Source organism: Cuculus canorus, chromosome 1 (assembly GCF_017976375.1).
Source record: "Cuculus canorus isolate bCucCan1 chromosome 1, bCucCan1.pri, whole genome shotgun sequence".
Taxonomy (NCBI): domain Eukaryota; kingdom Metazoa; phylum Chordata; class Aves; order Cuculiformes; family Cuculidae; genus Cuculus; species Cuculus canorus.
The window spans coordinates 15,788,770-15,816,501 of NC_071401.1; the positions used below are offsets into that span (position 1 = coordinate 15,788,770).

At 43.5% G+C, this 27,732-nt stretch overlaps 1 protein-coding gene across 1 annotated transcript in view; it reads left to right on the forward strand.

Moving 5' to 3' along the window:
• The first annotated feature begins 3,968 nt into the window (after positions 1–3,968).
• FCHSD2 (FCH and double SH3 domains 2) overlaps positions 3,969–27,732 on the forward strand; it is a 163,254-nt gene continuing 139,490 nt past the window's right edge. Inside the window, 2 exon segments of the mRNA XM_054080180.1 lie at positions 3,969–4,253; positions 8,712–8,809. Of these exon segments, the coding sequence (XP_053936155.1) occupies positions 4,233–4,253; positions 8,712–8,809 (119 nt within the window). The 5' untranslated portion in view covers positions 3,969–4,232.

Sequence of the window (27,732 nt, forward strand, 5' to 3'; positions counted from 1 at the left end):
CCCCCCACGGGTCATGCTTCAGGGAATCTGCAGTCAAATACATAAAATGAAATTAATGAAATTACTCATGGAAGAATACAAGTAACCAGTAGAAAAACTACTGTCATGTATGATGAGAGTGATGATGCATCTGTTTTCAGCTGTGGTACCCTGTGTGAAAAATCCTGTGGATGATTTACACCTTTGCATCAAATGGTTGCACGCACAGATGCTACTTTGAGGCATTTCAGGAGGAAGCTCCTTTGGGCTGGCTGGAAGAACAAGGTGTGAGATGCAAAACTTTTGCAGGATGACTTGATTTGGGGGCAATGACTTAAAACACTGGGAGCTTGGCAGAGGTTGCATTTCACTTTGGTTCAGTGCGATTTTTTTTGCTGGGGAAGCAGATCATTGCAAGTTACACCTTGACTTAAAAGTTTATCTGCAAAAATCCACTCCCCCTACAAGCTCTGGCTACCAGAGCACCAGCTAATTTTTCTTATCCCGGCAAAATGCTTTTTTCCAGTCCACTTTTCTGCCCTTCTACTTGAATGCAGCATCCTCTATATTCCCCGAGTGCATCCCATTGCATCTGCTCACCCTGACTTTGAGCACCATGCTGCATGGAGGAGCTGCAATATATACATATATTAAATACCAATTGCACTCAATGCTTCTGTCTTCCCAAAGCACTTTCCGAGCTATATATGGGTGTGTAAGGAAACACTATGGATGCATGTAAGCTTGCTACTGGGCACGGTCTCACACAAACTCCTTCAAGGTCTCCAGATTGTGCAATTCAAATAGAGAGACACAATATATTTTCACAGCATCCACTGATGCACCCCACCTCACCCATCATTTAGAGAAGGTTTCCCAGGGAGAATGAGTTAGACTAATTAGCGGCACTAAATAAACTAATAGCTGGAGGAGAATGGAGAATGCAAGTTGCATTTTAGTTTTTAAAGTGTTAACGATGGTTAAAGCATCTTTAAAGGCGAGGGGTCATTTTCTGGGAGCTGGAGTAAAGCAGTTCATCAATAATACAGGAGCTGGCGATGGAGCAGCAGCAATGCTGGAGCACTTGGGAAAATGCAATTATGAGAATTGCCTTATGCTCTGCAAACTGTCCTGGTAATTTGCTTAAAGGAAACATCATCCAAATGCACTTTAATATTTCAAAGATTTCATGGCAGCAGCTCTAATAAGGTAGGCCAAGGAACCTAAGTACCGGGGGGGAGGGGGGGGGAGCATGTCTGATCAGGGGGCTTTAATTCACACCCAGTGAAACACGACATTACATGGCGGCGAACATCATTTCTGCCTCCTGGGCTCTCCGGCATCTCACCAATGCCAGCTAGCGGTCAAGGGTTCAGCTCCATTTTACTTTCCTTTCGATTAAAAGCAACCTCCTGCAAAAAGCTCGCTGGCTGTTGTGTGTTCATGTGCTGCGCTCCTGTGTGCTGGCCTTGGGATGGACCATGACCTGGGTGCCAGCCTCAAAAGACTGCTCCAGCCACTGTCCCCAGGGACTGAGGGTCATAGTACCTTGCGTATTTGAACCCCAGGTCAAGTCCAGCTCTTGCTGCCCTGCTTTGCTTGGGGAACCTAAAAAGTGGTGGGGGAAAGGTGATGGCTGCACTTCGGTGCACCCTGTCTGCATGGTGCTTGGGAGCGCCGCCTGGGCAGCAGGGGTGTACTGTCTGTACCCCAGTGTGTCACTGGATCCTGCTGTGGACACCTACCTTGAAGGCTGGGCCAACACACAGCATGATGCTGGTGACCCCAGGCAACACCACTGGGGGGTCTTTGTGTATCCCCTTGTGCATCCTGCTGTGCACACCCTGCACCTCTCCATGCATTCCCCTGCACTCCTATGTGCAAACCCCTACACACCTTGTCAGCATTCCCGTGACCCCTGTGCACCTCTTGCACCCCTCTATGCAATCCTCCACCATACACTCTCTGTGCACTCCCCACAGCTCCCCCATGCACAGCCCACACACCCCGTGAACCACTCTCGCTCTTCCACGAACAGCCAGAATCCTCCCGGGCACCTCTCCTGGCATCCCCCTGTAAAACCCCCTGAGCACATCCCCACCTCTCCTGGGGCACACACTGCACCCTTTGCACCCCCCTGCACTGTGTCCACACCCCTGTGCACCCATGCACACCCCTGTGCCCTTCCTGTGCAGCCCTCGCATCCTCTGTGTGCACCCCACTGCATCCTTCCTGTGCAACTCCCTAAGCCCCTGTGCACCCCTGCCCCCTCCCTGTGCCCCCTCCTTATGCAGATCCTTGTGCATGACTTGTGCAACGCCCTGCTAACACATTGCACCTGCCTTGTGCATTCCTGCACCCTCCCTGCTCACCCCCCTGTGCAAAGCCCTGTGCACCCCGGCATGCCCTGCACACCTCCCTTGTCACCCCTCGTGTAAATCCCTGCGACCCTCTTGTGCACCCCTGCAGCCTCCCTGTGCAGCCCCTGTGCAACCCCCTGCACACTCCTGCGCCCCTGCACCCCCGCCCCTCTGCACTCCCTGCACCCTTCCTGTGTACCCCCACTTGCAAGCTCCTGTGCACCCCCGGGTACACCTCAGGCACACCAACACAACCCTCCGCCACCCCCACCGTGCACCTCTGACCCCTCCCTGTGCAGCCCCCGCTTACCCCTGCCCCCTGCCTAAGCAGAACCTTGTGCACCCCCATGTGCAAAGCCCTGCACACGCCTTGTGCACCCCTGCAGCCTCCCTGAGCACTCAGAATCACCAGGTTGGAAAGGACCCACTGGATCATCGAGTCCAACCATTCCTAACACTCCCTAAACCATGTCCCTCAGCACTTCATCCACCCGTTCCTTAAACACCTCCAGGGAAGGCGACTCAATCACCTCCCTGGGCAGCCTGTTCCAGTGCCCGATGACTCTTACTGTGAAGAATTTTTTTCAGATATCCAACCTGAACCTCCCCTGGCGGAGCTTCAGGCCATTCCCTCTTGTCCTGTCCCCTGTCACTCCACTCTGCTCCCCTTGTGCACCCTACAACCTCCCTGAGCAGCCTCGTGTGCACCCGACCCCTGCCTGTGCTGCCTCCTGTGCATAGCCCTACACCCCCCTTGTGCACCCCTGCAGCCTCCCTGTGCTCCCCCGAGCACCCCTGACCCCTGCCTGTGCTCCACCCCCCGCACACCCCCTTGTGCACCCCTGCAGCCTCCCTGTGCTCCCTCCTGTGCACCCGACCCTTTGCTGTGCAACCCCCCCGCGCACCCCTGCAGCTTCCCTGAACACCCTCGTGCACCCCGACCTCCCCCTGCACCCCTTGCACCCTCGCTGTATGCCCCTGCGCCCCCCCCCCGCCGTGCAAAACCCTGTGCACCCCCGCGCCCCCTGCACCGCCCCCTTCCCCTTGTCCTCACCGTAAAACTCCTGGCAAGACCCCTTGAGCAGTCCTGACCCCTCCCTGTGTTCCCCCCGTGCACCCCCCGTGGACCCCTGACCCTCCCTGTGCTCTTCCCCTGCACCCCCTTGTGCACCCCTGACCCTCCCTGTGCTCCCCCCCTGCACCCCCTTGTGCACCCCTGACCCTCCCTGTGCTACCCCTGTGCACCACCCCCTTTGGGCACACCCCCTGCACTCCCCGCACCCCCCCGTGCACCCTTGCCCCCTCCCTGCGCCCCTCCGTGCCAACCCCTGCACCCCCTGCCCCCCGCCCCCGACACCCGTGCACCTTTTGCACCTCGGCGTGCACTCCTGCCCCCTCCCCGCGCGCCCCCGTGCCAACCCCAGCGCCCCCCGCGGTGCGGCTGTCCCCGCTGTCCCCGCTGTCCCCGCCCCCTGCGCTGCGCGGCGGGGCTGCCGGGGCTCTCGCCCCCTCTGCGGGGCGCTCCCGAGCCGCCACACGACGCCTTTGCTTTTTTTTTTTTTCCTCCTTTTCCCTTTTTTCCTTCCCCCCCCTCCCAGTCTCTCCCTCCTTCCCTCCCTCCGCCCCGTCCCCGCCTCCCCCCGCCGCCCGCTCCCTGCCCGCTCCCCGGGGCCGGCGCTCGGGACGCTGCTCGGCTCCGCCGCTGCCCGCCAGGAGCAGCAGGAGAAGGAGGAGGAGGCGGCGGCCTCGTCCCCCCCTGCTCCCGCTCCTCCCGCCGACCGGGACTCGCCCCGAGCCGGGAGGGAGACGGAGGCTGCCCGCTCCTCCTCCTGCAGCGGGGGCCGCGTCCTCCTGCCGGGGGAGAGAATTGATGTGGAGACCCCGCGCAGCACCATGCAGCCCCCGCCGAGGAAGGTGAGCGGAGGGGGGGGGTTGTGGATGGGGTGCACGGGGTGCAGGGGGCTCACAGGGAGGGTGTAGTGGGGTGCGGGGGATGTAAGGGGACTCATAGGGAGGGTGTGGGAGTGCACGGGGTGCGGGGGGTTCACAGAGAGGGTGTAGGGGGGTGCATTAGGCTGTGGATGGGGTGCAGAGGGGGCACGGATTGCAGGGGGTGCACAGGGAGGGTGTAGGGGGTTCATGGGGAGGGTGTGGGAGTGCGGGGGGTGCACAGGGAGGGTGTAGGGGGTGCATCAGGCTGTGGATGGGGTGCAGGGGTTTCAGGCATTGCAGGGGGTTGCACAGGGAGGGTGCGGGGGTTGTAAGGGGTATAAGGGGGCTCATAGGGAGGGTGTGGGGGGGGCAGCGGGGGCAAGGGCTGTAGGGGAGTCAGAGGAAGGGTGTAGGGGTGCACTGGGAGGGTGCACGAGAACACTACTGGGGTGCCCAAGGGAGGACAGAGGGCTCATGGAAAGGGTGTTGGGGAGTGCATCAGGCTGTGGATGGGGTGCAGGGAGTGCATGGATTGCAGGGGGCTCACGGGGAGGGTGCAGGGGGTGTAGGGGCCTCATAGGGAGGGTGTAGGGGTGCAGAGGGGTGTGGATGGTGTGCAGAGGGTGCAGGGGGTTCAGAGGGAGGACGGAGAACGTTGCATCAGGCATGGATGGGGTATAGAGGGGCAGGGGGCTCATAGGGAGGGTGTAGGGATGCACAGGGAAGCTGCACAAGGGGGAGCAGGGGTGCAAGGGGTTCACAGGGAGGTTGTAGGGGGTGCAGTGGTGTGTGGATGGGGTGCAGAGGAGTCAGGGGGTGTAGGGGTTGTACTGGGGGGTTGTAGGGAGTACAAGGGTGCATGGGGTTTAGGGGACTCACAGGGAGGGTACACAAGGGCACTACAGGGGTGCAGAGGGGTGGGAAGACAAGAGGGTCACAGGGAGGCTATGGGAGTGCACTGGGGTGTGGATGGGGTGCAGGGGGTGCACAAGGGAAGGTGCAGGGGTGCACAAGGCGGGGTTGGGGTGCAGAGGCGTGGGTGTGCAAGGGTGCATGAGGAGGGTGTAGAGGGTACGGGGTAAAAGGATTGTAAGGAATGTACAGGGAGGGTGTAGGGGTTCACAAAGGGGCTACAGGGGTGCACAAAGGAGGATAGGGGTGCAGAGGGGTGGGGAAACAGGAGGTTCACAGGAGGGGTGCAGGGGTGCACAAATAGGGACAGGGGTGCAGAGGGGTGGGTGTACAAGGGTGCACCGGAAGGTTGTAGGGGGGATAGGGCTGTACGATGTGTAGGGGGTTCACGGGGAGGGTGTGGTGGTGCCCTGGGAAAGGACGGGGTGCACAAGGTGGCTGCAGGGGCGCACAAGGGAGTGGGTGTACAGGGAGTTCACAGGGAGATTGTACGGAGGTGCACCAGGGTATGGATGGGGTGCAGAGGGTGCACGGATTGCAGGGGGTCCACAAAGGGGCTACAGGGGTGCACACGTGGGGGACAGGGGTGAAGAGGCATGGGTGTGCAAGGGTGCACCAGGAGGGTGTAGAGGGTGCACAGGGAAGGTGCAGAGGTGCACAAGGGGACTACAGGGGTGCACAAGGAGGGGCAGGGGGCAGAGGGTTAGGTGTGCAGGAGGTTCACAGGGAGGTTGTAGAGGGGTGCAACGGATGGGGTGTAGGAGGTGCGCAGGGAGGGTGCAGGGATGTGCAGGGGGTGCACAGGGAGGGTGCAGGGGTTCAGAGTGGTAGTTGTGCAGCAGGTTCACAGGAAGGGTGTAGCGTGGGTGCACCAGGGTGTGGATGGGGTGCAGAGAGTGCACAGGTTACAGGGGCTTCACAGGGAGGGTGTAGGGGTGCATAGGAGTTTGCACAGGGAGGGGTTGCACGGGGAGACTGGAAGCAGGTTAGGAAAGGGAGAGAAGTGTTGGGAGGGAAGTGAGGGGCAGTAGGGGCTTGGTGAGGGCAACCCAGCAAGGTGGGTAAAAGGAGGGAATGTCTGGGGGTGTGTGTGGCACCTGGACTTGGGGGGCCATGGTTGATGGGATGGAGGATGTGGAGGATGAGGTCTGGAGGCAGGACAGGGTGTGGGAAAGGGCTGGCAGGGAGAGAAGTGTGGGGGTTGGTGTTAGTGGGTATTGGGGTGGCCGTGGCTGGGCCACCCATATACCCAGTGGAGACTCTCCAAATGTGGGAGAGAAATGGTTGGTTGGGCTGGAAGGGAGTCAGTGGCTGCAGAGGGCTTGGCTGCACAGCGGTGTCAAGGAAGTCCGTACTGTTTGTGGGGTGCTGCCGGCTGTGGTTTGGAGTCTCAGCTGCCTTTGGGTGCTAGGGTGGGTTGATACCAAAAGAGATGGGTTGGTTGTCTTGGAGCAGAAGGTCACGTCTGGAGTTGATGCAAGGATGCAGGCTTTCCCGGCATGTATCGGGAGTGCAGGCAACCAGGGGCAGCCAAAAATGTGCAACATCTGTGTGATGGGAACAATCTGCAAATGCAGCAGGGAGGGTTTTTTTTGTCTTCATGCAGTCCATGGGAATATGGGGTGCTTTGCATGAGGGGAGGCTGGTGCGGAAAGAGATGTAAGACGGAATGTAGATTTGGAAGCATGGCTTGTCTTTGTGGGCAGGTCATCTTCTGGGGGACTTGAGCTGTAGTGGGGTCTTGAGCTATGTGTAAGTACTGACGCATGGAGATTTATTGGTTATTTTGAGGGCTGTGTGCAGCGGTCAGTGTGTGGGGAGAAGGGGAGAGCTAGAGACAGTGAGGCGGATCTCAGGATGGAGAGGCTGCTCCTTCACAGGCACCGTGGAAGGGAGTTCTGTGGTTTTGAGATTTGTGTGTATTATATATTCTTTGTGACGTTGTCCTGTTGGGTGGTTTGGGCTGTAATCATTTACAATCTGATTGTCATAGCTCACTGTAGATGCCTGAGATTTCATATGTGATGTTGAGATTTCTCAGTGAGGAGAGGAGATGGCAGGGGTTTGCTGGGTGAAGAAGTGTGTAATAGTGGCTGTGAGAGATTGGAAGGGGAGGAAGGCTTGAGAGGGAGTGTAAACAGAAATCCCTTGTCATCCCCGAGCTCCCCAGTAGCCCTGGTAGCAGCTGCAGTGGAGATCTCTCCTTCGCTCCTTCCTGCCTCTTGACCTCTTGTTTTGCGGCTGGATTCTGCTTTTGTTAAAGACTTGTTATTTCTGTTTTAGTTTGCGTTTGGCAGCTTATTTATATTACATATTTGTCATTTTTTTGCCTATATTATTTCATTTGAGATTATTTCCATTACATGAGCCAAATTGTGTGGGTTTATTTATTTTGAGTAGGGCTTTTTTATATAGAAATAAAAATGCTTCAAATTCATATTAAAAATAGACGCTTTTCCTGCTTGAAGTCAGGGGCATACATGTGATTTTTTTTTTCCTTTTAATCAAACGAAAAACTTGTCTTTGTGTAATGTAATTAAAGTATGCTTGGAGCTGGAGGTTTGTTTTCACTGTTAGAATCAAGGAGGCTTTTGCTAGCTGATGAGATCTGAATTACTTTTTTTGCCTGGCTATTGACGAAGAGGGAGATCTATGCCTTATTCCTCTTTAAAGTTTTCATCTCTCTTCACCCTTAATTACAGTAACTGTTTGGCATTTTTGTCCTCATGAATGCGTAATATCTTCAGATACGCTGGTGATCATTTTTTAGGTGGATTCCCTGTGATCACTAGAGGGCTTAAGTGCCAAAACCTCTTTTTTTGTAAAAATAGGAACAAAATGACCCCGAGGTTCCCTTCCAAAATCAAATCATTCCCGTTACCTGTGCCAGTGGTGCTACCTGTCAGTTATCAAATAGGTTCCCAAAGTATTGAAACTTCAGCATCACGATCGCAAGGTTCAAAGGAAAATTTCATCAGTGCTGAAAATATAAGGCCAGATTTCTGAAGCCATTTATAGAAGGTTCTTTTCATCTGATGCACAATCAAAAAACACCTCAATGTTTAAGGTATCTTTAAATGACCGCAATTGTAGGACAGTTTCATGCGTTTTGAGATTGTGTGACTTGCACTGAAGTGCTAAATGTATACACTATAACTTAATTTTTTCCCCCCTGTGGCCTGGTTTTTGTTTTTATTTTTTTTAAGTAGGCAAAACTCTTTTGTTGCACACAACACGTTCCAAATCCTCCTAGATTTTGGAATAAAATTGCACTTTTGTTAACGGCTGAGCATAAGGATGAGGTTCTTGCACTGCCAAGTGCAGTGTAAGCCTGCTGAGGTGACAGCACTAATTGAAATCAGCCTTTATGAATGTTGCGTAGGGTTAAATGCACTCTTAACTCTGTGTTTTCATTTTCCACATAGATGTGCAATTTCAACATAGATTAAGAACCATCAATTTTTTTTTTTTGTTGAAATTTGACTTAAACTCTACAGAACATATATGTGGTCTGTGGTTCTTTTGTAGGTGAAAGTTACACAAGAGCTAAAAAACATTCAGGTTGAGCAGATGACAAAGCTTCAGGCCAAGCATCAGGCAGAATGTGAGCTACTTGAAGATATCAGGTAAGGATACAGAAAATGCTACCAAAATTCCTTTAAGATCCAGTTTTTGGAAGAACATTTGAGTTACAAAACTTCAGGAACTGACGATGGAATTTCCTCTTTGGATTTCCTGCTTTTAGGCTGTTAAAGTTTTGACACAGCTGGAAATTATAACTCGAGCTAACACAATGCAAACCATTTTTTCTTCTCTTCAATGGAGGAAATGTTTAAAAAAAAAGTCACAAACAACATAGAAGAAGTATTGGTCTTTCCAGCATTATTTCTCTACTTAATAGGCTATGACTTTGATTTACTGGTTGTAAAGAGGCTGCTAAAATTATTAAAATATTTTAAAACCACTGATGATTTATATCTTGCTAGAGATAGCTTTGAACAGCACTTTTAAATAGATCATATTTTTTTACCGGAAACTTGTAAGAGAATATTTGCATTTACAGTTTAAAACTCTGCACGTGTTAAGATCAGTAGGGAAGCATTAATTGTGGGTGTTTTATTATTAATTTTACCTAATGTGATTGCTTCTCTTGAAGTTAAAAGTTTGCTTTTAATAAAATGTGGTAGTAGGTACCTGGCATTATATGGAGGATTGATCATTCCATTTGGAGAGGATCAATTTCTAGGATGGTTCTTCTGTAAAATATTCAGCAGTGAGTCCGTTGCTCTCCTGCTCTTTTTGGCAGTGTTTAGTCCACCTGTTAATTATTTAAATGAGTTTTCTTGATTTGTATTTGCATATAAAATGCAAATGCGGCAACACTGACAGATGACATACTGTTTGTCTCGCTCTCTATGTCCTTTCTCTGCATAAATCAGAATGTCGAGGCTTGAGCCTTCTCTCCCATTTTTCTTTTGTGGGTGTTTAAACACTTTTCTGTATGGGAAAGATCACAGCTTTCATTTCCTTAGATTAAAATTATCGGCTGTGCAGTGTTTAACTAGCAAATGCTGAGTAATAAGTAACAGACTGATTTAAGGAATTTTCTCCCCTAGATAGAAGCCTTTTTTTAGAACATCTAGTCCAGGTATTGCTGCTCTAGCCCAGGTTTTGTTAGCCTTTCCTATTTTTCAGGAGCTTGTAATTGCTTCAGTCTGTATTCTGCTGAAGGACGTCATAAGCATTATTAGCCTGTGGATACAAGAACAGGAGAATGTGAAAATGCAGGCTTAAAATATTTTTCTTTAATGTAATTTAATTTCAACAGTTTATTTAATTTGTAAATTTTAATGTTATGCATTAAGAAACTAGGTTAATAGATGTAATTTGCTAGCATGGTCACTAAATGTGCATAGTCTCTGTTCAGCGTTCTTCTTGAAGGCAATCTGCATTTGCAGAATCACTGTGTGGATTTACAGATTAAACATTCTTTAAACATGGAATGATATGATAGGATATGACAGCTCCATCGTGTCGAGGATTTGTTCAAATATCAGATAATGGAGTAAGAGAGAACAAGAGAATTTTTGCTTAAAAACATTTGCTGAATCTCCCACCCATCTCAATATTGGTTTTTGATGCAGAGGCCTTTTAATTGCATCTGGCTGTGAAGGAGGAGCTGGGCTTTGAAGACTCGGTAGTGTTGATACTGTGCTGGTCAGTATGGGACACTGGTGTGAAGAGTTGGGTGTAAACTTCGTCGTCCCGTTACTTGTGTAGTTATGACTGTATTCAGGATATGCAGCCACCGTGATTCCGGAGTGTTCGAGAAAGCAGCGCTCGCTGGAACGGCACACAGGATCTTTTTGTCTCTGGAATGAAGTTGTTATTTTTATAGAAAGCACCCTGCTGTTATCCAAAAGTATTAAAATTTAACTGAATGCTGTTTGTTTATCAAGACTTCGAGACTTGAGAGGGTTCTGGTCCTTTCGTAGCACTGTTGGAGCTTTCAGGCACTGCAAGATTACAGCATTGTGCTCTTGCTTATGCTGCTCTGAATTCTAGAAACTCAACTGCTGTAGTGACAACAAGAAACATTGAATACACGGTTTGCAAATTAGTGATTAAGAAGGCATGTTTTAAAATGTTAAATTATTACAAATAATTACTGTATTTGTTAGCATATACATGCAAGTGTTTGAATCATATGCAATACTTACAAACCACAGTATTTGTGTAGAATTTAAAACTATTAACTACATTTTTTTATATCAGTTTTGTATAAAAAGAAACGATACAAAGAATAGATCAGTAAGTTCTCTTGTGAGTTCCAATAGAATACATCTATTGTCTAGTATATTAGCAGATGATTTTTGGCAGCCTACCAGACCGTAAGCATACTTGCCATTCCAATAGCTTTGATATCTTTATGCAAAACTGAGCACTGCTTTCAATGTTTATATTTTGAAGGCTTGAACTATGTCATTTGGAGAGGATGAAGACTGAATTACTATTTATTTCAAATGGGATTCTTCTTTGTCAGAGTTGAGGCATAAAGATCTAACTACCTTTTCTCCAGCCCATCTGCAGATACTTAATCTCCTTGAGGGCTGTACGTAAACAAAACCACTATGTTTAATTAAATCTATAATATGTCTTCTTTTTGAGTGATAATACAGCATTTTGTTTGCAGGGATATAGATGAAGGCCCTGGAGGCTGGGGAGAAAAGGCAATGTGTTTTGCTTGTGGAAAGCATAGCTAGGACTTGACAAAACTGTGTGCTGATAGTTGAGTGGAAGGCTTTTCTGGGAGCTGGATGACTTTTGGCACAACATAAAATTCTAATATTATTTAAAAAAAAAATAAATGTCCATTGGAGACTTGCAAACTGTTCTGTTTCTTTTCTCTGCGGGAGCTTAGTAGCAGTAAAGCCTGAGTATCTTTTTATGACTTGACAAGACTATAACAAAAAGGTATATTTTGAGATATATTAGCAAATAGGTTTAAAAAAACATTTCTGTGTTTATAATCTCTATTTGGCTCTTCATGTTACATTTCTTCGCAGTTGGTGACTGGGGAATATGTGGAACTAGTGATTTAGTATGGTGTTAGGATCATTAGCTCAGTTTTAGGCGTGACATATGTTTATCTTTTGTAGCTCACTGAAGCTACCATGTTCTTTCATGTGGTTGATCTGCACTGGCATTGCTATAAGGAGAAAAACAAAAAAGTCTTTCTGCAACTGTGATGAAGGAGTTTTTCCCCTGAAAGGCCAATGTAGGCTTTGTTGCTATGAACCAGACATCGTTCAGAGTTCCTCTGTGGCTAGCAGTACTTCTTTACTCAGTTAGCACCTGGCTGCTTTTAGGCAACAAGGTCTTTTTTTGTTGTTATTTTCCAGAGGCCAGTGCTATTATGTGTGGCTGAATTTATCAGAGATATTGGCAATTTACATATATTTCATTTTGAATTTAAGGGTTGCCTTATTTGATTGATGGTAGTCACACACAGTAGTCTGAAATTGTCTTTAGTTTGCTGGGACTTCTGTGTGTGTGCACGTGTCTGCAAAATTGTAAAGAACTCTGTGTGATCTACATTTTAATTCTATTTGGTATTTATGTAATGCATTATGTGCTATAGACGTCACAAACTTGTTAGGTGATAGCTGCTTTACGTTGAACATTATCTCAAGACCTACTTTTCAAAAGAACTTAGTAAGCGTTTAGTTTTTGCTAATGTATTCTAAAATGTCTTTTTGTTAAACTGCTTCGCTTTCATGTTTTGCCAGCAAGAACAAGGCTGTGGTTGCATGGCTGTTTTAATCTGTTCTAATGTCTGGACTGCTGTTGAAGGGTCAGCTCCACTTGCTGCCTATTTCTGCTCCCTCCCTGTAGGGAATACAAGGATGGGTGAGCCCTATGGATGAGGTTATTCACCTACCTGAAATCAAGTCTTCCCTGACTCTTCTCCCCAAAAGGGATAATTTTTGGATAAATCCATTCCGTGGCTCAGCTTGTTGCATGGCTGCACAAGCGCTGCTGCTAGCTCGAGAGGTAGGGGGAATGAGTACCTGAGAAAGGAGAGGGAAAGCAAGACTGTGCAGTAGCAGCTCTGGTTCACCTGGGATGAAGGTCACTGTGTAACCTCAGCCTAATACTCCTGTCGAAGGCACAGCTGCTGTTTTGTGAACTACAGAGCTGGAAAGGCCATCTTATTTAAGTCATAGCTAATTTTTGCTGGATATGTTGATCCTATGTTGCTTCATCATCTTAAGTCAGTTGACTGTACAGTGTGTTGAAAGTAGATGTAAAGATTGCATTATTTCTGGCTGAGATACAACAGCAATACGGTCCCTTCGTTTGTGGGGTCCCAAGTTTAGGTTTTTGTCATTTTCAACTAAATTCATGTTAAAGGAATTACCAAAATTGTAGGCTTATAATCTTCATTTTGTCTTGATATGGATGCAAATTATACATACAAATACCTCCTTCTCTTTTTTCACTTTTCTGCTCTTGTGGTTTCTCCCTGCTTCCCTTTTCTTCTTATTTAATTATCTTCACATTGTTCAGTCTAGCATATATCACAGTGCAATGTATCCTATACACTCATTTGACTTTTCAGAAAGCCACATTCTTCTCTCACTCTTTCTTCATCATTTACCTTTCTTCTTATGCTGTCTTGCCTTTGCATGGTATGTTCTCTTCCATCCTGTCCTCTGAAGTCCTGCCCTCTGAACATTGCTTTTTTCCTTCCAGAACATTTGTCAACTTCTATTTTTTGGGTTTTTTTTTCCTTTGAGATACTTATCTCTTCCCTAGTCCTTTCTTCATCCAATTCTAAGCTTGTGAATTATAGTTCTTGGTCATCACTGCTGTTTCTGAGATGCTTTTGTATTTAATGTTCAGCAGTACCGCTTATGTCTGCTACGTTTACTTGCTAAGAGGGATCTTTCTTAACAAGCTGAGCCCTTTCTGATCTCGGATGCTGTTGTCTTGTCAACTGGGCTGTCACCTGCTTCTCCTGCAGTGAGGCACAGGAACTTACTGGGCATTTGTGTTTGTGTTCGATATAAGGACAGAGTACTTATTTGACATCTCTAACTTGGTGTCTCATTCCTGCCATAACAAGCCTTGAGTGAACAGCACAGATATTTAAAAATAAAAAAGTATGAATGAATATGTACTTGTAGGTAGCTAGTTGCTGCTAGTTATAACATGCCATTTTATGTCTTGAATTATGCTCCACTTAAGAAAGTTGCACGTAACTTTTTGCTGTGAATATACTTTGTACTCTCTGGTGGAATTTGACTGTGCTGCTGTAATTTCACCAATTACGTTGGTAGGTTCGTGATAAGGTTTACAGCAGCTTTGGCTGTGAGTCAAGCTAGTGAAGTAGAAACTAACTGCAGTTCCAATCCTAAATACGGCAAATCTAATACAGAAGCTACAACACAGATCACTTAACAAGTAATGTGTTAGGGAAAAGTCTTATCACAGTACGCATCATGCTGCAGAAGGGTAAGTAACTGTAAAAGAATATGTAATTCTGTGTGCATATGGCCGTATACATTAGGATGCCATAAGAGATTCTGAAAAATTATGAGAAGGCTTTAATTTTTCTGTCCTGAGGCAAAGTGGTAGTGAGGAATTTACCTTTTTGCTGTTCTTTCTGGTCTTCAGCTTCAGGGAATGGAGCCCATATTGGGCTCTGGAGCTCATTTGCCTTTGGCTAGTGGATATCTGATAAGGTCTTTTTTAAAAATAACCCTGTTCAGAACTTAATCTCTGCAGTCACTGGGAGGTTTGCATAAGGAGGTCATCTTTTTTCCTTGATCCTGCTCAGAAATTTTTCCTTCATTGCCACCTTCTTTTTTTCCTCCAAGGTCATCCACTCCATTCATCACAAGTCATGTTCGCCTCTGGTGCTCACGGCTTTAAGTAGGAGCAGAGTGGTTTTTCTGTGCTTACAGGTTCTGAATTCTGTAACCTGACAGAGTGGAAGTCAGTAGAAGGATTAGAAAAACTCATGAAAACTAGGCACAATAATGTTTTAGTCTGGGTTTTGACTCACACTTGAAAAGGCTTTCCTTGTGCAACTAGTAGATCTGGAGACTTATTTTTTTTTCTTCAAAGCTTGCAATTTTCTGAGAAGTTAATGGTGTTTTCTTTCTTCTTGAGATATCTTTCTCACCACTAGTGAGCATTGTGAGTTCATTTCTTTTGTTTTCAAGCTCTGTTAATGAGTTGAAGAGACACAGCGTTGTGCTAAATACGCAGAAATTTCAGAAATTTTGAGTAAAGCTGGTGGTGTTATTTCTGCATAATACTCCATATAAAGATGCCACAGAATCTGTGGTCTGGGCACGTTACCTATAATTAGGCAGTCCTTTAATGAGATGCTCGCATTCTTGACGGAATTAAAATCTGGTGATGTTTTCACTGGAACTGTTTGAGGGAAGCTTGGAATGTACTTAAAAAAATGTTGCCTACTGGGTGTGGAAGTCCAAGTTTGGAGTGAAGAAAAAAAAAAAAAAGAGTTTCAGTATAAACACAGCCACAGTGTAATGATTCAGACCTATCTTGGCCCAGTGAAACTCAGAAATGGATGCCACTCCTTTATGGTTTTGGGTTTTTTTTTATTCCTGACACATAAAAAGTAATGGATCTCCTGTTTCAGTATTTTTAAGTAGCTTTACAGCTTTTGGTTATCTTGAAAGTTTCTTCTTGATGATTTTTTTGTGGTTTTTTTTTTCTAGCCGAAGTAATAGTGTAAAGAAACCCCAAAGAACAATCCATTTCTCACATCAGAAAGAAAATGAATTTTCTTTTCTCCACTGCAGCTTTAAGGTTTACATTTGAATGAGCTTTTGTTTATTAAAGCAATTACAACGCATGCTTTAGAATTCTGATTTTTGAGGATTTGTGTTTTCTTATAAGCTTTCAGGAGAATTCAGGTTTATAATGTGCCTTTAGTATGCATTTGTCTTGAAAGACAGTAAAAGGTTGATTCTGGTACTAATTACAACACATGCCTTTTTTTTGCCAAAGGTTGCATTTTCATTTTTGACTTGATGTCACCTTTTTAAGAATGAATTCTTCAGCATGCAGAAATTTGCGTGGGCTGTTGTTCTTTTTTTCCTGAATTTTATCTGAATATGGCCTTTCCTGGAGCTAACTATCATTTTTTCATCACAATGTTACTTGGCAGAGCTCTAGAAAACCAGTAGTTGCAATGTAGTCCTGTAAAGTTGCTTTTGTCACAGATATTTTTTAGCCAATTATAAGGCATAGCTGACAATCAACCAAGCTTAGTATGTGTATTAGAATATATGGTACAGGATAATTTTAAAGGAAGAGAAAGCTCTTCTGTTGATCCACTTGATCAAAGCCAAGCCTGATTCTGTGAGGAAGGCTTGCCCTTTGAGAGTCTACATATTTTTAATCCCAGCTCTTAATTCCAAAAGCCTGTATGTAAGGGGAATTGAAGATGTTTGGGACATACCACAAATGTCATGATACACTGTACTGGAAAGAGGAAGAACATTCTTATAATTCCAGACACAATGAGTGTAGCCTGGCTTAATTTCTTATGGTGTTTTGTTGTATTTGTTTCATCATGTTTGATGGGAAAAGGTTTATTTTGCAGGTTTTGCATCCTCTGCCAATAGCGCTTTCAGCATCTTTTGCAGACAGTGCTTTCAGCCTTTTAACATATCCTACACAAAGACTTCCGTAAATAATACCTGCTGTGGCTTGGGACATTGAGGCTGTTGATAGAAGTCACTCCGCCCTTCTCATTTAGCTTTGTGGCTGAAGATGCTATTTTTTATTCCGTTCCCTTGCCTTCCCTTCTATGCCAGCCTTGTCTTTCCTCGGGAAGTTATTTTAGATGTTCACAGGTGGACATGGCAATGTGCATCTGCTTTGCATTAGTCTGGTTCATGGTCCATTATATTACCTGGCTTACGGGTATAGATTCTCGCTTCTTGCCTCTGCAAGAAGGGTGTGGTGAATTGCAGGAGATGAATTACAACAGCAGAACTGGCTTCACACAAGTGTTTTTGACCATGTGTCAAACTGGCTCAGAACAAGCTCAGTTTTTGCCGTGCTGAAAATATCCGCTGGCACGCTGTGAACACTGATTCTTGGCAGGGCTGATGTTTGTGCCACAGAACTGCAGTTAATCACAAAGTAAAACCTTGTCCATAGTCCCTAGTGCAAACGGTGTCGCAAGCTGGTGTTCTAAAAACCCCAATAATAATAAAAAATATACCCTATTTCATAGAAGCTGATAGTTGTTGTTGTATCTGAAGTGGATTTTATAGTATATTTAGTGAAAATTATGATTGGAACCTGTGTGGGTTTTGTGTCACATAAAGGCCAGTTGAACTTCGTGTAAGCAGTGCTGAAGAACCTCGTAAGAAATGTACAGAATTTACCTGTTCGGCCAGTGCAGGTGCATTGTGTGAATTTCCCTTTATTATTTGGGTTTCTGCATTCAGGTCAAGTTTGGCTTTGGAATCAGAGAAGAGCGGCTGGTCTCATCTCTCATAAGGAGACCTTGAAAACCTTGTGCCTTTTCAATGCTAGTGAGTGGGAAATTTGTACTGACAAATGAGGGAAACTATATTATCAGACCATACCTCATGTAAATAGTCTTCATGGGGGAGGCAGAGTTAAAAAGAGAGATTGGTTTGTTGGTGTTTTTTTTTTTCCTTACAATAGGGGCCAGATGTAGTGTGGTTATCTTGACTGCAGAGAAATTAGTACCATGTTACTTTGCTGGTCACTGAGATCAGCTTCTCATGCTCCTAGTGATCTTTTAACTTAGTTGTTATCTTGTACTACAGCTGGTGATTTTAGCTTTCTGATGACTATCATCTGCTTTTTCTTCGGCCTCAGTACAGTCAATGAGCTTTTTCAATCTTATTAGTTGCTTACTGCAGTATGAAAGCGCATAAAAAGGGTGTTCTGCAATCATATTTTTAAAAATGGACTGTAAAAAGAGGGGCAAAACCTAACTAAACCGTAGTTATTCCAGTCAAGTATTTGCAGTAAATGAAAACGGTCTATAATAGTTCTAAGTAGTGGTTTTCTGTTTGTTTTTTATAGTAGGTTTTAAAATTTTAATAACATATTTTCAAAATGCATGGTAGAAATACATTAGGTTAGAGGCCTTTTATTGAGTTAATGTTTGTAAGTGTTTGGTTTTGTTTATTTCTGAAATAAACATAATATTTGCAATTAATACTTGGGAAAAGATAGTAACAGTAACTAGAAAAAGAAATCTGAAGCCTAGATTTTTTTCCTGTGTGCTATTGTGGATTCCGTTCTTAGATTTTTACATGCTTAAAGTTGTTTCTTAATGTTCAAAGATGTTCTTTGTAACAGTCTTAAGTTATTTTAAGTATTCCTTTATTTGCGCCTGTGAGAATGCGGTTAGGTCCAGTCTGCAGTGGCTACAGGAGGGTTGTTCACACGCATCTCTGTTCTCCTGTGCTTTCTCCAGCAAGCATCCTTTTGAATGGGAAAGACAAAACGCGTTGGTGTCTAATTTTATGAGAAGAGCTCAGCCATGCAGAAGACTTGAAGATTTATGGTGGTGAAGCCACTAAGTATAGTTATTTCTAGCTTGTGTGCCAGATGCGAGACCAGTGTTAGTGAAAACGATTTTGGCACTTGTGACCATGTTTAACTACATAGAACACGGAGCATAAATAAGTATAAAGAAGTTTGGTATTTTGAGGGGGTCTGCTGTATTCCTTATGCATATTTGGATGGGAGAAAAAAGGGATACGGCAAAAAAAACAAGCCACAATTTTTCTTAAGGGTATGCTATGATCTCATATCAAAAGTGCTTTTAAAGATGTTTGAATACAAGAATGAATGAATTTATGTTTTGTGAGACATTCCTAGCAATATTTGGAAAAGCTGGAAATTTGAGCAATTACTTAAACTTACTTTCTAACGGTATAAAAGGCAGAAGTATTTTGGTTTTAATTCAGAGTGAGAATGGAAGAGACAAGGGCCTGAATTCTGTAAAGAAATGAAATAAAATTGACCCAAATTTTTTCAGACTTCCTGTAGCATAATAAAACAGTTGTATTGCTTTATGTAATTGTGAATTTCTATCTGGAAATATTACCGTGTATTAGGCTGTCGAGTTTCTGTTAATGTTTCATCTAAAAGTCAATGTTTGTCTACCCCAAAACCAGGCAGAGGAGAGAGGCTGGAATGACTTGTGAATTCAAAGAAGAAATCAGAAGAGCAATAATAGACAATGTTATGGAGTTGATTTCTAGCAGCAGCTTTTCATACTCTTGGTGACTACACAGCCTGGTTTTGGCCCATCTTTTCTCTAGGTGTACTTCACTCATTTTCAGCTGTGTTGCTTTTAGTGAAAAAGGGCGTAGATGACAGTGGTTTTGCATGCTATTTTAATGTGCTTGTTGTGTATGAATTTTTCTTTCATCTTAATTGATTTTGTGTGATTGTTTCTAATTAACTCTGTGATCTAGGCTGACAGAATAAGTAAATATATCTGCCTAGTAACACGAAATTAGAAATAGGCCTTGCTTTTAGATTTCCCCTTTATCTTCTCGTTCTTACCCTGTTCTTCGCAACACTGTCTGTCCGCATAGTTGTGCAAGAGACATACTGCACAGGTAAAGTGTTCGCACTTTCTGTACTAGATCTGCTGTAGTATTTGTATGTTTGTATAGTTGGAGAAAACCAAACCATTTCTGGGAATGCTAGTATGATTTTCAGAATTCAGTTCAATCTGAATTACAGGAAGAAGGAGGAATAAATTGAGAGGACCATCAGAAGATTTTTTTTTTTGACATGAGTTGTAACAAAGCCCAGACCTTTGAATTTTAATATATTTATTTCAGCAGCTCCCGTGGTAAAGGTGATAAACTTAATCAATTTGCTATACCAGCAATGCCAGAACGCATAGGTGCTCTTTAAAAATAGATGTGTCTCCACGGTATCTTGCCTGGGGTGTCTAACCAGTAAGAATTTCAAACCCTGCCCCACCTTTGTTCTGTGCTACAGCTACTACCTTGACAGAAACAGCTGTTTTCTACTTACATGAGGAAATCAAACTGCATACAGCAGTTTCTCTTGCTGTGTCCATTTCTTATTATACCACTCTTTTATTTCCACGTAGCACTGCTTTACTATTAGGCGTTTGGGTGCAAACAGTGGTAGTTTGTTGTTCCTCATACAGGTTCGAAGGAAATAGTTTGGCGACCGGAGTGAGCTCTACTCTTTCCCCACTCCAGTATTGAGATGGCTTGTGTTTCTCTAATGTGTGTAAGTCTGTCTGGAAATATGTTCAGACAGAATACTGGGGAACAGATCTGGCTGGGTTTGCTCTCTAAATTGGTAAAATGCAAACTAACTGCAGTCCACAAGTTTATAGAATCATAGAACAAGCCATGCTGGAAGGGACCTCCAAAGACCATCCTGTGCCAATCTTTTGTGGAAAAGGTAGCCTAGATGAGATTACCTAGTATCCTGTCCAATCGCATCATGAAAACCTCCAGTAACATAAAAAACTCCACCACATCCCAGGGGAGGTTGTTCCAGTGATTGATTGTTCTCCTGTAAAACATTTCTTTCTTAAATTGAGAGGAGACTTCTCCCAGTGCAATTTCTACCGTTGCCTCATGTCCTCTCCCTGTGGCTCCTTGCAAAGAGAAGTTGTACGACTATAGTAGATAACAAGGAATCGAAGAGGTGAGGGACCTTCTAGTTTAGGCTCAGTGGTAAGACGGCCAGTAGTGTTTGTGTTTTCAACTAGAGGACTACAAAGCTCTGCTTCTTAAAGTTGCCTCCCTTCAGTGCTCTTGAGGTGTGTTGAATGGGAACGTGTGTCTGGAGCAGTAGCAGTGTTGAAATAGCATATCTATGTAGCAAAGTGATGTGGTCTATGAATGTGGGTTGTAAAAGCTGAATGTTGTACATTTCAATACCTTATCATATCAGAAGATTTAATTCTGTTTACTGGAGTTATCCTTAGGTTGTTAAAAATCCTTTTGATACTAGACAATGTTGTCTTTTTTACTTTTTTCTATATAAAAGCAACAAATAAATCTACTAGAGGTGATCTCTTTGAAACTTTGAGCATCCAGACAAGGGAGAAAATGCCTATTGTGTGGCTTTTTTGGTGGGTATTTTTTTGGGGAGGGAGAGTTATCTTTTTTTATGCGTAAGCAGGATAACAGAAAGGTGTGTGCAATTTGTGAGCAAAACGATTCAAGGCTCGTGATTTGGTTTCCTCTCTAGGGCTTTGAGCAATCTTGTCTTTTCTTTGTACTTACAAGAGCGCTCAGATCTCTGTATAGCAAACATATTAATATTTTGGGGTACTGAAGTATTTCATATAACTAAGTCTATTAGTTTGTAAGTGGGAGCTAATGCAATAGCGGAAAAGAGATGAAAGTGATTTCTGCAATTACTTTGAGCAGTTGCAGTAAGACTAGCTCGTGTCTTTTGCTTAGCTAACTTCTGTGTGTTTTAGATACAAATGAAGAGCTCAAAAGTTTCATAATCCAGGAGGTGTTGAGTCTTTTGTATCGCTACCTCTCTATATAGTGACAGACTCAAGGAGTGCACTAGTTCTTCTTCCGTGTCTGAATGTTTTCTATGTGTTTGCTATGTAAAAGGTGTAGAAGTAGTTGAGCTGATGTGGTGACCACTGTGCAGCCCTTCAGGGCAGCATCTGCCTAAAAACTTCTAATTGATCAAAATGTATGCAGAGCTTAAATGCTGTATGTTTATGTTCAGTTAGGTTAAAAAAAGCAACCAACCAAAAAAAGCAAACAAAAAAAAATCCCCAAATCAAACGCACTTAAAAAATGTTAATTTGTATTTCTCTTAATCTATATGAAGCAGATTTTGGTTAGTTACCACGATCTAGTCAGTTGTGTGGGAAAGAAAGGCCAATATACTATAGTTTTACTAAGTGTTTGAAGCTTAGGCTTTTCTACTGAAGAGGTGAATGTAATCTTTGCTATTACACGAGTCTTTCATTTATAAATCTGCAGAAATTTGATGCCAGTGTCTGAAGACTGGTTAAAGTTGGTGTTCCAGTCTGCCTTTTGCTGTGGAGAAGTGACTTGATTATCTCTGATGCCAGGGGAATTAAGTCCTCTATGTGTCTGTTGTTTCTGTAGCAGCTACTGGGCATTAGATACTCAAGAAATATAAAAATCTACATAAAGAGTGTGGGCATCATCTAGTGTGTTGTTGAAGCCTGATAAAAATGTTCTTTAATTATTTCTTCCGCTCACACTTCCTGTTTGCACTCGCTTTTCTTTTGGTGAGAGGTTGCTCTCTTCTTTTTCATCTTTACAAATGTGCTTGAGTGCAAGTAGGAGTGAAGGTATGTTTCTTTTACTTGAAATCAAGGATGGTGATGTTGTTATTCCTGGTTTCCTGGGGAGACTTGGACTTATGACTAGTCATGTCCTGTGTCCTGCAGCCAAGTTTTACCGTTACTGCAGAGCTCTGCTGTGTTTGCAGAATGTGTCTGTAGATAGTAGTCTTTGTTCTGGAGTTTGGGGTAGTCTTTAAACACCCTGGGCCTAGATTGTGGAGCTTTGATCTTCCCCAAAAAGTTCATTTTCCTTAGTAGGGGTGCTTTGATGTTTTCTGTTTGCTGGAACTGATCACTGCCAAGTCCTTCACATGGAGGTGCACTGCAATGCTGCTGTCCAGTTAATAACTGAGACCAGATCTTTTCAGCCAAAGTGATGCTATTATGAATCCAGACGCATCCACTTTTCTACTCTCAAGTCAACAAGTGGATCTCTCTGCTGTAGAAGTTGCAAGTTCTGAAATATTTTTTTCTTTCCAAGCTTAGGGGGTTAGTTTAATATTGGGCTAAATGAGGGCTGAGGTGTATTTTGTTGAGATAGCTAGCTAGGTAGTTATATGTGTTTTGCCTTTTCTTCACCTAACTGTGATGGAAAACTGCCAGCGAAGAGGCAACCTGTTAGCCACTGTGTTCTGGTTTTACTGTAGCTTTTTATTAAGGAAAAGGAGTCTAACGGTATGATACTCTCGCTTCCTGGTAGTGCCATTTTCATAAATTAATTTCCGATTTACTTATATTAAAAACTGATTCTTAATTCCAGTTAAGCACCTGAGCTGCATTTGCCCTTGGGGAAGATTATCCTCTGCTGGGCTTCCGGTTTGAATAGGATCATAGAATCATTAAGGGTGGAAAAGACCTCTAAGATCATCAAGTCCAACCGTCAGTGCAACACCACCTTGCCTCTTAAGCCATGTCCTGAAATGCCACCTCTACATGTTTATTGAACACCTCAGGGATGGTGACTGCACCAGTTCCCTGGGCAAACCTGTTCCAATGCTTCACCACTCTTTCAGTGATGAATTTTTTCCTAATATCCAATCTGTTCTGAGGAGTTGGTAACAGATGATGCTAATCAAGATCAGGGAAAGCTGGTGGCAAGAAGAAAAGGTTGCTCATCCTCTGTTGAATATCTTTTCCAGGAGGCTGCTCAGCAGTAGGCTTAAGTTTCTGCTTTTTGGAAAAAGGATGGGGGTGGGACTCTGTCTCCTCTTGCTCTGGGGAGGGAGTGATCAAAGCAAAATCTGAAATGACTGACTGTACTCAGAAGAACCGTTCTCAGGTGAAATGGGTAGAGGTAAGGAATGCCGCCATCCCAGAAAAGGAGATGAGCTGAACTGGAAAAGAAACAGTTCAAGGGTAGGCAGTGCTCTGCTAGACTTGGTGACAAGTGACATTAGTACAAAAATGCTAGGGTTCTGTCTCCACTCCCTTTCTCATTATTTCAACAATAACACCAAATTCAGAAAGCGTAATTCGGTTTCGATGTCTCCCCTGTTGCTTCCTCTGAGTCCTGCGTGGCTCAGGGATAACACACATGAGCTCAGTAGCGGGAAACTGAGCATTGCTCAGTTCTTTTCCATTGTTTATTTCGAACAGGCATTTGTGGTGGTACGAATAGTCTGTTTTCCATAGTGTGTGGACTGCAGCCTTGTAATAGCAATGTAGCAAATTATTCTCTTAGGGAAATGAGAGGATGGTGGTGGGAGGAAGCATGCATTTTGCAGCTCTTGGTGGCTGAAGGATCTGACTCTTGCATCTGAGGTAGGGGCAGGTTTAAATTTCCTTTGAAGGAAAACTGTGAACAGTATTGTTTAGAAGCTATACGGTGAGCAGGAATGTGCTTTCTTGTTATGACATCTGTGTGCAGAGTAGTGTACCCAGCTGCAGGTAAGCGGTTAGGTTGGTTCACCTGGCTTGTGAGGTGACCACCATTCTTTAACGTCTTAAACCCACTGTCTTTGGGAAAGTTATGAGGCTTTGCACCGAAGTGGCTGAGGTCTGGGCACGTTCCATGCTGTCTGTTGTATGGTGGCAGTGTCTAGGAGAGATGTGCAACAAATAGCAGCTGTTTCTTAAACAACAACAGGTTTTTGTGAAGGTACAAATGGGTTAGCACATAGAGCAGAATTATTGGGGTGTAAAGAGTGTGTGAATGTTGCATTCACACAGATACACCTTGTGAACGGTATTTTAGTTTTGAATGTGCTGAGGGTCTGCACATTGTATGAAAAGTAGAGACAAATCATTTTCAGTGGCAGCTTGTTTTTTGGCTATAAAACTTTATAAGGAATACTCTGACCTATACCTACAGATCTATTTTAAAAATTAGACCACATATTTTCAGCAAACTACTACGTTTTATTGACTTAAAAAATAACAGTACGTGTACTGTGTTCTTATAAGACAGGACAAGTGTGCTTTGAGGGAAAAAATTATGAAGAAAAAACCATTATGTTATTATGAATAATAACAATTATTATTACTTGTCAATTGCATGAGAATTCAGAATTTGACTTACATCAGTGTTAGTGACAGCAAAACCTTGTTAAGGGCATAATTAAAAAATGAAGTGCCTCTGTTAAAAATATGGGTAAAGAAGAGAGAAAAGTCTTTGTAGTAAACCTGGGTGGCACTGTCAAGATTTATAGTGTGACAGATGAGTAAGGTGAAAACTGTAAGGTAGTTGTTGCTGACTAGAAAACAATTGGCAGATCCAGGATGAATTAAGCTGCTTGAGTGATTGAGACTGTCTTGGCTTCTTCAGAGAGTGATTAAGGAAATGGGGATCAAAGAAACTCCTCATTCCAGTTTTCTAAAAACTCCTGGTGGACTGTCTAAATTATGCTAATATTTTTTTTTTTCCTAAATAGGGAATATCCTGAATATGATGAATCAGGTTTGAGTAAGCTGTAAAAAAAGCTTTGTATTTGTCTAAATTATATCTTTCCCTATTGTGTGCTTGGTTTCACATTTAAAACAAAAGGTCTTTAGTGATCATTTTTAATACACTTAAGCTCTAAAACCAATCTTCGTATTTGTTGTAAATGCTAATGCTATCAAGACAGCTTGCTTTTATTTTGAAGAGGGTGAATGAAATGTTCACGCTCACCAGCAGATTTCTGATTGTTCTTTTTGTTTTCATTTTTATTCTACTAAAGGGAAAACTCTATTGTTCTAGCATTGGCTGGTGTCTGGATGTCACGTTTCTCTGATCACATGCTGGACTGCTTATACTTTCCTGAGATAAATTGCTGAAAACATTGACTACATTTGAGGTTACAAGAATTCTCTATATATAGTGACAGAATTGATTTTTTTGGCTGTGTTGCTAGTGGCAACTCATCCTAATCCCAAACTGTACAGTAATGTGATTTATGGCGAGTACATTTCTCGCTGTTTAATGTTGTCTGGAAATTTTTCTGTGTGCATTGCTAGAGGGTCATTGTTCAGGCACAAGGTAAAGATATTCCATGGTTTAAGAAAGACTTTTTTGTAGTATGTCGGGTGGGCTAGAACATTTAAAATGTTTAATAAAATCTTAGTTCGAAAGCATACTTAAACTTGGGAGAAAATTGCTTTGTCATTTTTGTTAGGTTTATGAAGGAGAAACTTCTCATTAAGTGGAAGTTTGTCCTAATAACAGTCACAAATATCTCCTGTTTAAACTCCAGTTTGCTTGTGGGTTTGTGCTATCCCACTAAGGATTTTGCATGTATGTTAATATTTTTGTTTAAAACAGACAAAAAAAAAAAAGCATGTTTTACACACAGCATTAAAAAACTTGTGTTATAAACGTTGCTGACTTGTGTGCTAGGCTTGTTATAGTGAACAGGTAAGCTTGCACCCACTGGCCTGTGCCAGCTACGATTAACCTGCCGGTGTCCTGGTAAAAATGATGACTTCGTAACACATTGTATGGAGAAGTCGTAGGCTTTGAGCATATCAGTTATCCTGTTGTGAGTAAGGAATTTCCTTTTAATATATATATGAATTCTTATGGGGAGATACATTTTAAACAGCAATAAATTGTTCACATGTGAGAACTTATATAAAGTCAAAGAAGTTCAAAGTCAGGCTGTCTGGATTTTGTGTTTCAGAGTAAGATCTTGTTTGCCTGCTCTCTGTCTGTGGGCATGGAAGGCAAGTTAGGTTTTTTGCTCCTTTGAACAATGAGGGTAGAAGAACGTTACTGCCCAGTTTGTCAAAAATACATCAGTTGATCATTTTTAAACCTATCTGCCAATGCAGTGATCAAAAGGTAATCACAGAGCTGAGTCTCTTGACTTTTGTGATGCTGGGGGTGGCAGTACCCGACTAACAGCCTGGGGTGAGTTGGAGGGTCTCTATCTACAGAAGCTACACAAAACCAGATAACTTCCGTTATTTACTGAGACCTGTTTCCTAGTAAAAAGGTTGAGGGACATTCAGGCTTGTAAGCATGCTGCCACTTGTTTCTTGTATTGGAGGTTAAGCCTTCTCTGGTTTAGTCACCTCTGAGTCCAAAGTAGACATAAGCTTCTCCTGTGCCCAGAAGAACAATGCTGATGAAGACCTATAGCTATGTTTAGATACTTTATGTCAAGAATGGGGCTTGGTGATAAGGAAGCAGAGACAGATCATTTCTAACTATGCCTTCTCTTCTAGTTTTTTCTAATTCCTCTGGAATCAGTGCCTAAAAATCTTTCTTCCCTTTCAGAGAGTTGCTTGAAGGGAGGGCAAGAGGATGATCTAGATACTACAGTTTTCAGACACAATTTTCAATAAAACAATTATAGATGAATGGCAGCAGAAAAGGCAGAAGACTGCTTTTGGCACAAATACACCATGCACGACTTCGATACCTTGATTGAGGAGGACCTTTCTGTTGTTCGCTGTATGTAATTTTCCTTTAGTTTTTCTTAGTTGAGATAAGTGGATATTTAAAGAGTAAGCATTCCAAAATACAAATTGTAGCAAAGCTGCCTAAGATGATTAGTTTTAGAGACAGGAAAAGCATACTTCTAATTGCAGCATTGAGATGTGGAATTGGACGCAGTTGGTGAGCTACTGTAAATCCTCTGTGTTGTAGAATAGGAGTAGAAAGGTGTAGTAGGACTCCTCAGGGTGGTAAGATGTTCTGTAAGAGCTGAATCAACAAGGGATTACTGTTTATTTGCCATAAAAGGGATGAGTCGGACATTGTAGCTTCTGTTTACTTCTGGAAAATTACTGTTTAAGAACAGTGATAGGAGTTACAGCAAGGAATTTATAGAGGACAAGAGAGCTCTGATACTTTACAGGATGTTTGAATTGTCAGTTAATAGCTTTCTGTAGGAGCTTAGGAAGCTGTATTCAGAAGAGGTGTCTGTTTTAACATTTAAGACTGAAAAGGGGATAGTACAGAAAGTATGTATATTAAAACCAAGTTTCATAAAAATCCACTTTTTATTTTCTTTTATACTTGCCAGAAAACTGTTGAAGTACACTGAGGTGAGTAGAAAACGTGAGGAATGACTTGCCAATGAACTGCAAACACAGTGTCCTACAGGGAGAATAGTTGAATTTCTTGGCTTAGCAAGCAAAGAATTTCTTGATATAACAAATATTTGTGCTTTAAGAGTTGTAAAGATGTCCTTCAGACATCTGCTGATCTCAGGCAGACCTCCAGTTGATTCATAAGCAGGA